A 13,096-nucleotide genomic window follows, 5' to 3' on the forward strand; every position below is an offset into this window, starting at 1 on the left:
AACATTTTAGGTTTTACAGACTTAACTACAAAAAAATATTGCAACTGCAACAGTCGAGATGCCAGACTGAATCAAGACTTTCTTATTTTCACATATTTTTGTGCAACTAAAAACATTTGCTAAATGCTCTACAGGTCTAAGTTACTGTAAGCATTGACAATATGGCACGATACATAGAGGTCATGAACAGCAAACTATCATACTGCTCTTACTAGTATGTATACTCTGCACAGTATGCTATTTTTCTGGAAGACCAGCTTCATTTGACAAAATATGCAACTAAATATTATACTGAATATTATAAAACGGAGAGTTCCGGTCCTTGATTCTGATTGGTTCTAAATTACTCTACAAACATACTAACCTTTGTTTACTTCTGTGTGTTGCTCGGCAACCACTTTGTTGGAACCACAACTGTTTCTGAGGAACTACATTGTTTGGTGGAAGAATACTGTTTTTATTAATATCATTACACTTTATGAGAACGAGAATGACTCTGCTGCCCTCCGGTGGTGGATCATAGAAAAACTACAAAAGACAAGTCCAGAGAATTTTATGAGTATAATACACAAGTCTTTGTTAATTTAATCTAAAATGATTATCTAAACCCCAGTCTTCAAAAATGACATTTATGAACAAATGCAAAAGTAAAACGCTTCAATATAAAACCATTATGGCCATTAAAAATGGATTTTGCATAGATAAATACAAATATGATAAACTGTATCTACAAAAGTTCTTGATATGAAACATATGCATGCAGACAGTGTCCGTCATTATGTTCAATGGCACTGAAAATTCTAACTCTTCAATGAGGCTTATTGTTCTTCTTTTACTTAAAAGGTACGCATCCTAAACTATTATCACTGAGAAGAGAAGTAGTGTTGGAGAGTAAAGTACATTTTCACATCTCTAAAATGCCACCAGGTGTTCATTATTCAAAGATGATCGAATAATCAAACAATTATCCCTTTACAAATTCAAACAAATTTGTGTTTTCACATGTATAAAATACATGTATTTCATAAACTAGAGTGCTAACTGAAGCTAACTGGCCAGTTAAAACATCTTAAAACAAGACTTGAGTTGTTTGAGCACTAATACACATTTATCTCCCTTAGTTTGCTGTGAGCTCATTTAATAACAGTCATAAATCATATTCAGACAAGAACCAGGTACATAAATACTGATATAACACTGAAGAATTCATAATAAATGTAGTGTAAAAATGTCCTTCCCTTCCATATTGACATTTCATATTCATGTAACAAGCAAATGAACACTTAAATGATCAAATGAATGTGAAAATGTGCATGTTTTGGCTGTAAATGTCCACTGTTTTTCATCTGGCAGTGTGTGCATGCACTGCGTTTCTTCGTTCACACTGTGCATCTATGCATTTATGGTCATGTATCAGGTGTATTTTCCTCTTATTTTTGAAGACAGGCTTCACTTGTCTATAAATGTTCCATAACATCGGTTTGCAAAGTCTGAAACGGATCACATGTTCCGGCTGGTTTCTACTCAACTTTCCAGATGCCGATTTTGCCGTCGGCCCGCGCGGCTCCGCTGAGCATGTATCGATCTTCAGCCGAGCACAGAGTCTGAACGCTGTCGTCGTGTGCCATCAGCTCCTTCTCCACCGTGTATCGATCCTTGCTCACCACGTAGATCTTGCCGCGGGTCTTCCCCTCGGCGCTGCGACCGTGGCAGCCCACCCAGATCTGAGAGCGGGAGAGACTGTAATGTCAATCTTTATCTTCTACTTACACATTTCGACAGATAAACGTGAGCGGTGTCTCACCTGGTTCTTGACTTTGATCATGCAGACGACGCCGGCGCAGTCTTTGAGCTGGATCCTGATGAAGGGCTTGTTCAGGTCTCTGCAGTGCCACACACACAGCTCACCTGCGTCTGCCAAACCCGCCCACAGCTGCTCCGACTGCAATCACATTCCCATCACAAGCCAATTAACACTCAGGTTCATAATACTTTACATGAGTATTACTTTATAAGGGAGAGATGGGCACTGAAAAACAGGTGAAAAAAAAATCACAGACTTTCATTTACTTGGAGCAGTAAGGAACTAGGGCTGCTCAGTTTTTGCAAAAAACACAAATATTATAATTATAAAAATGAGATCGTAATTACTGTATGTAACATAATTACTTGTTGAATATGGAAACATCATGCATTTATTGAAAAAAAAAAATAAATTTGTGGATTTCTTTTCACTATATATATATATATATATATTAAAAATGTAGATAAATAAATAAAATAAATAAATAATATACACTTCCGTTAAAAATTTGTGGTCAGATTTGTTTTGAAAAATTCATACTTTTATTCAGCAAGGATGCATTCACTTGATCAAAAGTGCCAGTAAAGACATTGAAAATGTAACATGTATTGAAAATGTATTTCAAATAAATGCTGTTCTTTTTCAACTTTCTATTAATCAAAAAATCGTGGAAAATAAAACGCATCACAGTTTCAACAAAAATATCAGAATTGCATATTAGAATGATTTCTGAAGATCATGTGACACTGAAGACTGGAGTAATGATGCTGAAAATTCAGCTTTGATCACAGGAATAAATTACATTTTAACAGATATTCACATAGAAAACTGTTATATTAAATTGTAATAATATTTAATAATATTACTGTTTTTACTGTATTTTTGATCAAATAAATGTCATCTCGGTGAGCATAAAATACTTTTTTCAAAAACATTAAAAATTTGACCGACCCCAAACTTTTGAATGGTAGTTTAAATAAATAAATAAACATATATTTACATATATACACACGCACACAATTTAAATAAATAATATAAAAGCAGTTTAAAAATGTAAAAAACTAAAAATTTGATCAACATATATAGCATTATCCATGTAGCAGTGCACTTCCACAAACTACCTAAAATCATAATTAAAAATCAAATCTGAATAATTTTCCACTCCTATTAGGAACCACCCAGAAGAACCAAGCAACCACACAGCAACTTCAGAATCTCTTTTCTTGGAAATGATCAAAGCTGGTCCCCTCACAGCTCATCAGAGAGGCCAGAGACCCATTAAAACAGCCTCACACGTGTGCTTCATTAACGGCTTCCTCAGAGCGGCTCTGGACGCTGCGCTAATGAGTGCTGAAGCCCAGCTGGATGGACACGCAGAGAACCGGACGAGCTCACGGCCTCGGTGAAACAGAGGCTAGCCGTGAGGAAATGGCAAAGTGGTGATTTTTACCTCGTTAAAGAGCAGGAAACTGCTGAAGCCCCTCGGCGAACTGTGCAGGTGATCTGGAAGAGACACCTTACGATGAACTGTGCCGTTCCTGCGCACTTCCAGCAGACAATCACGCCCACCTTTAATGCAAAAAAATCAGTACTGAAATTATTTTCATTTTGCTGAAACCCAAAGTTTATTCATTAATCAAATAATTAAAGGGTTAGTTCACCCAAAAATGAAAATTCTGTCATTAATTACTCACCCTCGTGTTGTTCAAAACCCGTAAGACCTTCGTTCATCTTCGGAACACAAATTAAGATATTTTTGATGAATTCTGAGAGCTCTCTGACCCTCCCATAGACAGCAAGGTAACTACCACATTCAAGGTCCAGAAAAGTACCAAGATGATCGACAAAGTAGTCCGTGTGACATCAGTGGTTCAACTGTAAAGTTACGAAGCTACGAGAATACTTTTTTGCGCAAAACCCCCCAAAAATAACGACTTTATTCCACATTTTCGTCTCTACTGCGTCACTTTGGACGCGCGTTCACGACAGTACCATGACGCGAGCGTGTGGCGGCGCCGGCGCTGACCCAGTTCCGGCGTGATGACGTCATTAGCCACAAGTGACACAGTAGAGACGAAAATGTGGAATAAAGTCGTTATTTTGGTTTCTTTGCGCAAAAAAGTATTCTTGTAGCTTCGTAACTTTACAGTTGAACCACTGATGTCACACGGACTACTTTGTCGATCATCTTGGTACTTTTCTGGACCTTGAACGTGGTAGTTACCTTGCTGTCTATGGGAAGGTCAGAGAGCTGTGGGGATGCATCAATAATATCTTAAATTGTGTTCCGAAGATGAACGAAGGTCTTACGGGTTTCGAACAACACGAGGGTGAGTAATTAATGACAGAATTTTCATTTTTGGGTGAACTATCCCTTTAATCTTAATCTCATTTGTTTTATAATCCACACTCAAATAAAAACTGAACTGCATATAAACATTTGAACTGCACAGGCAGTTTTTAAATAAACCTTTTTAATGATATTATTATATTTCTACTCCAATTCATTATTTAAATGTAAACATTTAAAATGTGGCTGTAATAAAACTTGTTTTCATGACAGATTTATTCAAACATACATTAAATAATTAAGACAACAGGTTAAGTAAAATCATAATCAATATGTAATATAGTGCATATATTTAGCAAAATTCTAGCTGATTAAAAGTCAAAATCTCAAAAGTAACAAAGCACAAAGTTTAATGCGATTATTAGATGAGAGCCATGCTACAAATGAAGTTTAGTGAAGTTTTGTTCTCGAATCAACTGAAAATATCACAGACTAAAAAAATCTTGGTTTAATTAAGTGACCATTTCGGTCAATGATTTAGGCCCTTCAAAACTGTTTTGGTTAAAACCGTAAATTCATTCATTAATATAATAGAAACGAGCATTTGTTGGAGTTGTAGTAGTACGAGAGGCAGACTTACAGCACCACAGCATGCCGTTATGGATCTGGATGGACTGCAGTCTGTCACAGGAGACTCTGAACTGTCGTTTGACCTGCAGCGTGGACACGTCCCACACGATCACACTGCAATCGTCACTGCACGAGTACGCCACCGTCTGACTGTCACAGACAGCAGGTCAAAAATTCTAATCAGTTAGCATTGATGTCTAGATTCTGAGAAATGCAGCATTACATCAGTTGCTCACCAGTGGCTCCTCTGCAGTGAATGGGTGCCGTCAGAATGAGAGTCCAAACAGCTGATAAAAACATCACAATAATCCACAAGTAATCCACACCACTCCAGTCCATCAGTTAATGTCTTGTGAAGCCAAAAGCTGTGTGTTTGTAAGAAACGAAATCCATCATTAAGACGTTTTAACTTTGCTTCCAGCTAAAATATCCATAATAACGCTTTCTCCAGTGAAAAAGTAGTCACGTCTGAATCAGGAGAGAAATCTGCACAGATCAAGCATAGCTCTAAACAAATATGTGGGTGCATTTTGATGTGAGAAACAACAGGAGATGGACTTTTTCACTGGAGGAAGCGTTATTATGGATTACGGACTGGAATTTTGCTAAAAGAGATGAAAGTTAAAACGTCTTATGATGGATGTGTTTCTTATAAACACACAGCTTTTGGCTTCTCCAGATGTTCACTGAGGGACTGGAGTGGTGTGGATTACTTGTGGATTATTGTGATGTTTTTATCAGCTGTTTGGACTCTCATTCTGACGGCACCCATTCACTGCAGAGGACCCATTGGTGAGTAAGAGATGCAGTGCTACATTTCTCCAAATCTGATGAAGAAACAAACTCATCTACATCTTGGATGGCCTAAGGGGCAGTATATTTTTATTTTTGGGTGAACTATTCCATTTATTGCCAGTCCTTTTTTTGTCTCCGTTACCTGAATTTGTCAGTTCTCTCCTCTAGGGCGAGTCCCGTGACCTCGCCGCGATGCTCCGTCAGTTGTTTATTGCAGGAAACGCTCCGCGAGTTTATGATGTAAATGAACGAATCCTTTGAGCCGATCCACAGCTGCTGCTGGTTCACTGCCAGCATGCAATTCTGACAGGAGTGAAAACAAGTGTGTGTTAATACAGTAACCAGCAGGGGGCAGCACTACTATAAGTGCACTAATAGTTTCCATGACTATATGCATCACAGTAAAGTGGTGGAGTCAAAAAAAAACAACACCAAAAAAACAAGGAGAAAAATTGTCATAGATGTAGCATGCGGGGTAATGCACAAACAACATTTTGCTTATGTACAGGAGTATTTTTTGTATTATTATTGCATTTTAATGTTGTGGGGAAAATTTGCTTAATTGTCACAAAGTCAAAAATCTTAATGCTTTTAGATGCAGCAAATTGTTTGCAGTCTTTATACTAATGAACTATATTACTTGGATGCTTTTATTTTAAGTATTTATTTTATTTATCGAGCATTGTCTTTTAACATATTGCTGTTGTTGTCTAATAATCAGCCTCTCATGTCTGATAAGGCGGTGATAAGTGTGAGGCAAGGAAACGCAGGTCATTTCATCTATCTAGAGAGGGTTCCTCACCAGACGGGACTTTCCCACTTGAACAGAGTTGTGCTGCATGGACCAGCTGGCCGCGTCGAACACCAGCACCTTCCCATCGCTCAAAGCGCACCACAGCTTTGGGTTTCCACCGCCGTCCAGCTCCGAAACGCCCAGCTGCCCTAAAAAACACACAAGCGATGTCTCTGGCTTTCATAACGATTCAGTTTCCTTCTAACCGGTGGTAAAATCCTCCCTGCTGTGTCACAGACCCCTTACCAGAAAACTTACACAAGCTGAGGGAGGATGCGTGTCTACATACACTGAGTGAGACCTACATCTGTGCTAAATAATAACATCCTGCGACACAATAAGGTCAATCTGACAAAAAACACGACTAGATCTTCTGTTCTTCTGTTCTTTCTCTTAGGTGAGCTGTTGTTTATCCCCTCTATGTTTATTTATTTATTTATTTTTATTAGTAGTAGCAGTATTTATTTATTTTTTATTGGTAACACTTTATAATAACTTTCATTAATAAATCATTAACAGACATTATATAATGCTGAACGGATCATTAGTTAATATATAGTCACATAGTTAGAAATATGATATAATGTGCATGCATGTTAATGTTTACTAATAAACTTAAATGAACAGTTCATTCTTTAATGTAAATTGAAAAGCTTACAAATGTCATTAAACTTTCAATTCATACGATCATGGACTTTTTTTTTTAAATCTTCAAATTATTTTAACAGATGGCTTTCAGTGATTAAAAGCTTCATTAATAAACCATTAACAAACATTATATAATGCTTAATGGATCATTAGTTAATGCTTACAAATGTCATTGAACTTTCAATTCAAACGAACAAGCAATTTTTTAATTATATTCAGAAATTACACAACGATTGAAAGCTTATTTGTTAATGTACTTTTGAATGCCATTAAACTTCAGTTCACATATTACCTTATGATCTTTTTGTACATTTACAAATGCATTTTAAGCACTTCACAAACTATTAATGTTGACATATTCATTATTTTATAATCACAGTCTGTAAAGGTCATATATTTGGCCTGCGTTTGTTGCGTATTTTCAAATCTTAAAGGGGTCATATGATGCGATTTCAAGTTTTCCTTTCTCTTTGGAGTGTTACAAATTTCTTAATTATTTGTTCATGTTTTAGCAGTACCCAATCTAAAGTGGAAACTATTCATTATTTGTAAATGTTTATAAACGTTTACTAATCGTTCAGTATCTTTATGTGCACTGGACTTCTAGCTGCTGTTTGTGTAATGGGTGCTTAGTTAGGTTTAGCTAAATGCTTGCTAAAGACATCCCGCACATTGTAATCTGCGTGCAAATCTTGTTTTTATCACCTCAACGCTTATATTAGTATACTACTGTATATATCATTACTGAACAGGATATTCCTTCATACATCAACAGGAGAAAACAAATCAGTTTTCAAGAAAATACTACTTCATTTATCAAAACAATGTAATATAAACAGTTTGAACCGTGTTCCCTCAAATTGACCCCTGACCTCTTAACTAACCCGTAAACCTACCCATTCCACCAAACCTGTCCCTAACCTTACCCGTATCACCCCTCAACAGCAGCAAAAATGTTGTGCATTAGCAACAGCTTTAAATCATTGTATATCATCTGTTAAAATCATTTGTAGATTTAGTGCATGATCATATGAATTAAAAGTTTAATGGCATTTATAACCATATTCATTTACATGAAATAAGGATCTGTTAATCATTAGGAACGGTTTAATAAGTTTATTAGTAAACATTAACAATCACATTATCTCATGTTTCTAGCTATGTGACTATATATTAACTAATGACCTGTTAAACATTATATAATGTTTGTTAATGATTTATTATAAATGGTATTATAAAGTTACCAAACAGGTTATATAATAAAAATATGCTTTGTATAAATAAAATGAAGGATCAATATTTTTTTTGGTATTATGGCGTTATTCTCATAATAACTAATAACCACATTTGTCCCCCTCATTCTTATTAATGTAATATAATCAATGATTTTTTTTTCATTTAAATGAGCATGAATTAAAGGCAGTACCACATTATGTATAAATGCTTCACAAAATGAATAATAATATATTTTGTATTACAGTAATGACAGTTCTGGGGGAAAATATGCATAATTTTCATAAAGTAAAAAATCCTAATGCTCCTACAAACAAGCTTTCTTTATGCAAGATATATTTCCTTATTTCTTTCTCATGATTTTGTGGTGGAATATGACCTGTAAATGTTCTTGGCAGGTTTTAGGAGATCTTTTACAGTACGTCACTCCTCAGACGTGGAAAGAAAGCATGTGACTTTTGCTATTGCGTTCAGCTGAACCAACAGGAGCAGGACGGTGTTTTTATGTTCCGCAACAGAAAGACTGAAAACTGATTTGTGATTCTTATCAGAGTCATATGACAAGTCCTTGATCAATGGCTGACAGCAGTGAAACCGAACAAATCAAAAGCTCACAAGACTATGCCGATCATACCGTGGCCCTGGTCTAAATTCACACTGAGTGATATTATTCCACAGCTTAAATGCACTGAGTGGCTTTTTATTGAGCCAGAATATCACAAACATTTGAGGCTGCAGGATGTATTTTACATGACACAGTAAGAAATCACCTAGCAACTATCCAGAACAACCTAGCAACCATCTAGCAGCAATACCCTAGCACAGTGCTTCTAATGAATATTTACATTAAAGAATATATAATATTCATATATTAAATAAATCGAATTAATTAAATTCTAATGAAAGAATTAAAATGCTATCAATATGCAAACTAAACATTTATTTTTATTTTGTCTCAATAACTACTGTCTTTATTGAAGAACATACAGTTCTGGAATAAAGTACATTAACTATGCATTAATGCAAAATTAATACAATTATATAAGATGCTTTTAAAACAATGAACTCTTGGAGCTCATCAGATCTGAATCGGTAAAAAGTTCCAAACACATGATGAATCCATGGTTGATTAATTCAATACATCAATAAAAAGGTTTAAAAATATTCAGTTTTGTTATAATTACAACAGAAACAATGGAATAGGCAGATATTGCATTGGATGAAACTTGCTTGGTTTTAAAATGCATTCTTCAGAAAATCTAAATAATAATATACTATATATATAAAAAATGTATATATCCCTACAAAAACCCAAATAATAAAACCATTTTAAATGCAACAAAAAAAAAAAAAAGGAAAAAAAGAAAATCTGTCTTCAGATGAGAATTCTTGGAGTTTAATTGGAATCAGAAAAAGATTCCAGATGTTTATGGCATAAACAGCTCTATCTGATCTCAGCAATCTAGTCTCTGAAAGCACCCTGAAATCAAAGAACCCCATAACCTGACCTGGAGTTGTGCTTGTTTAGCTTCGTTACGCCTTTAACAAACACGGTAAAGAATGAAGTGCTTCAGATCCTTAAACAAAGGTTTGTGTTTCACCCAGTTCACTTACAGTACGTCACTCAGAGGAAATCATAATGACATTAATGCACAAGTCACGAGTCCGTCCTGAATGAGTGAGGGCAAATATGTCGTAATCATACACTGGAAAGAAAATAAGTGAGGATGGAAACTCAGCCCTGGGCGGTTTCTGCCAATCTGATTGGTAAACCTGTTCTTCTCCATGCTTGCAGGATCGCACAGAAACATGTGAACAGGTCACTGGAGTAACATACTACCCATCTGCACAACACCAGTGACACGTCTGTGGAAACACCAGGTGAAACTGGTTGATCTGGGTGGGAGAAACTTGAACGCGAAAGCCACTTTGATATGAAACAAACATGTGTTTGGCTTTGCTCTTTGTCTTTTTTAAACAGATAAATACTGAACACTGCGTTCCTTTCTTTATTCTGCTAAACACAAAAGGCATTCAGCAGACTTACCAGGTGTGTAGAGCAGGACATCCACCGCCTGAGGAGCCGTCTGGTCCAGAGACGGGTTGATCTTGTGTTTCAGGGTCTCAGATGTAGTTTTAGGGACCATCATGGGCACTACAATAAACCCAGAGACAAATACAGTCACTAAATACTAAAACGGTAATTTATTATGTATACTCTGCAGTTTTTGTAGCTTGCTGCTTTTAGGTCCAACTAATGCCTTCAGACTGCTCATTTATCGCAAATAATCAAAATCAGGAGTATTCTGGTAAATATTGAGATCACAATGATTACATTACATTTACTCGTTACATAATTAGTCATTTTCTCTGAAAGCATCATGCATTTATTGAACTTAAGAAACCCTCTTTTTAAAATGTGCATTTCCTTTAAATATAATTGAAAAACAAATAAAACAAACATTTTGATAAATAAAATAAGTAAAATGTATGTATATACACACATTAAAATATTATGAAAATAATTAATTAAAAAATTATATAAAAATAAGATTTTTTAGATAAATTCTATAGATAATTATAATTGTATAACAATCTTGATTAATTACCAAAAAACGAGCAATTAATTACTTTTTTTTAATTGAGTGACAGCACTAATATACACACACACACACACACATACACACACACACAGTGTAATCAGTGTGTGTGTGTGCATACGTGCATAACTTACAGTAATTATGCACGTTCAGCCATTAACTAAAAAGCCACAGTAAGAAATCTGGAGTAAATGTGGTTCTTCAGAACAGCACTTATTGAGTGATACACACCCTCAAGCTTCTTCTTGTCAAAGTAGGCCAGTTTGGTAGCTGCGAAGATGGCTTTCTGTGACTGCAGGCTGCCGACCACAGCGTCCATCAGCAGAGCGTTAGTCAAGGCCTGCTCCATGAACTGAGGGTCCTGTAGGACACAGATCACAGCACACATTCACACGGGTGTCTACAGCGCAGGAGAGACACTCCCGACCCTCAGGACAAGAGCTATTAATGTCACCACGTTTCATGTCTGAGGAGCAGCAATTTGAGAGAGTGAGAGCAACTCCACCCGAAACTAAACCCCACAGTACTGCGCTAAACTCTGACGCCTCACATCGAAACCTGCTGCATTCAGTAAAAACGACAACACTGTGTTCTTTTACACTCTGTTCTGGTGCTTTCAGTGTCTCGGTTCACAGTAAATGCTGCTCCACACAAACTCCATCTCTGCATGTCACTTATAATGTAGGTTTAGGAATGCAACGTCCGTTAGGACAGCTTTTTCACATTCACATGATTTTGGTGCATAAGTTTTCAGGACTTTCAATTTGTAACAAGAAGCATTTATAATAAACCTGCTGTCAACTAAACACAGACTTACTCAATGCCGGCTTTTTTTGCCAAAGGTTTAAAGGGGTCATATGATGCTTTTTTAAAATTGAAAGTGAAGAATTTAAACATATTAGTATTGTAAATTACAGTGTAAAATAATTGTATTATTAATATACTTATCAAATAATTTTTATTTATTTTAAATACAATTCTATTATTACAATAATATATTTCTATAATTATTATGTTAAATTAATATATTTAAATCTTTTGGTAGTCAGTAGTCTATAAATATACATAACTTTAAATAATGTAAAAATAATAAATAAAAATAAATTAGATAAAGACAGCGACGTTAAGTACACTTCCACAACTTACTAAGAAAATAAAAAACCTACTATATGCTTTTATCTTGATTATTTTGTTTTCAAAGCTTTTAAAAGCCAAAATCGTAATTGAAAATAAAATTTGATTAACACTTATCCTGTCTTAATTTCTTTATAATTAGAGTTAAATATATATATAATAATAACAACAAAGAACAGTTTACAAGCAATAACGAATCCAAATAAAAAAAAATTTCAGCTGCAGCAATACGAGATGTTTTCTTATGACATGAAACGTTCATCATCGCAGTTCAAATAGCAATACGACAAAATAATCATAATAGGCCTATAATTTATCATTTTTACTATAATTTTTTGAGGGTTTAAACGTTTGAAAGTGAAGATTTAAAGACATGCTAGTACTGAAACTTACATAGTGTAAAATAAAATTACTAATAAGATATATTTTTATAAGATATAAATATTCATTTTTTTAATAAATTGTGCTATTACAATAGTAATATATTTATGTTTTTATGAAATGTTCATCAGTAGAACTCTTATACAGTATTACAGTTTATCGGTCTAAAACAGCTGTCAACCATGTCGGTATGCAAATGAGCGGTCTGAACTTATTTACACAGCTCACTTCTTAATTTGGTCGTGCATGCGCACCTGCGTACCACTTATGTGCACCCCTCATAATAGGCCTATAATTTATAGACCAAATTGTGCAGTCCTACACTGTAAATAAATAGTTTTAAATTAAAAACAATCCAAAAACACTTACTAAAAAAGTATTATATTTGTTTATTGGCATGTCATGTGACCATTAACTGACACCAGAGAATGTGTGGTTAAAGGAACACGCCACTATTTTTGAAAATAGGCTCATTTTCCAACTCCCCTAGAGTTAAACAGTTGAGTTTTACCGATCACATTCAGCCGATCTCCGGGTCTGGCGGTAGCACTTTTAGCTGCAGCTTAGCATAGATCATTGAATCTGATTAGACCGTTAGCATCTCGCTCAAAAATGACCAAACAGTTTCGATATTTTTCCTATTTACAACTTGACTCTTCTGTAGTTACATCGTGTACTAAGTCCGACAGAAAATGATATTTCGCAGCGCCTGAAAATAGGCTAACTTCCGTCAACATAACCAACGTGACCACCTGCTTGCACAGGGAGTGTGCTGGGGACTATTTTCA

The 13,096-nt window shown here is 35.3% G+C and overlaps 1 protein-coding gene across 1 annotated transcript in view; it reads right to left on the reverse strand.

Moving 5' to 3' along the window:
* Window positions 1-566: 566 nt before the first annotated feature.
* Window positions 567-13,096, reverse strand: part of LOC107751672 (DENN domain-containing protein 3-like) — a 31,056-nt gene continuing 18,526 nt past the window's right edge. Inside the window, exons 17-24 of the mRNA XM_016567411.1 lie at window positions 11,025-11,154; window positions 10,241-10,348; window positions 6,322-6,461; window positions 5,662-5,822; window positions 4,735-4,874; window positions 3,255-3,373; window positions 1,805-1,942; window positions 567-1,724 (exon numbers count right to left, since the gene is read on the reverse strand). Of these exons, the coding sequence (XP_016422897.1) occupies window positions 1,521-1,724; window positions 1,805-1,942; window positions 3,255-3,373; window positions 4,735-4,874; window positions 5,662-5,822; window positions 6,322-6,461; window positions 10,241-10,348; window positions 11,025-11,154 (1,140 nt within the window). The 3' untranslated portion in view covers window positions 567-1,520. The remainder of the gene's footprint in view (window positions 1,725-1,804; window positions 1,943-3,254; window positions 3,374-4,734; window positions 4,875-5,661; window positions 5,823-6,321; window positions 6,462-10,240; window positions 10,349-11,024; window positions 11,155-13,096) is intronic.

Source organism: Sinocyclocheilus rhinocerous, unplaced genomic scaffold, assembly GCF_001515625.1.
Source record: "Sinocyclocheilus rhinocerous isolate Xijiao unplaced genomic scaffold, SAMN03320098_v1.1 scaffold422, whole genome shotgun sequence".
Taxonomy (NCBI): Eukaryota; Metazoa; Chordata; class Actinopteri; order Cypriniformes; family Cyprinidae; genus Sinocyclocheilus; species Sinocyclocheilus rhinocerous.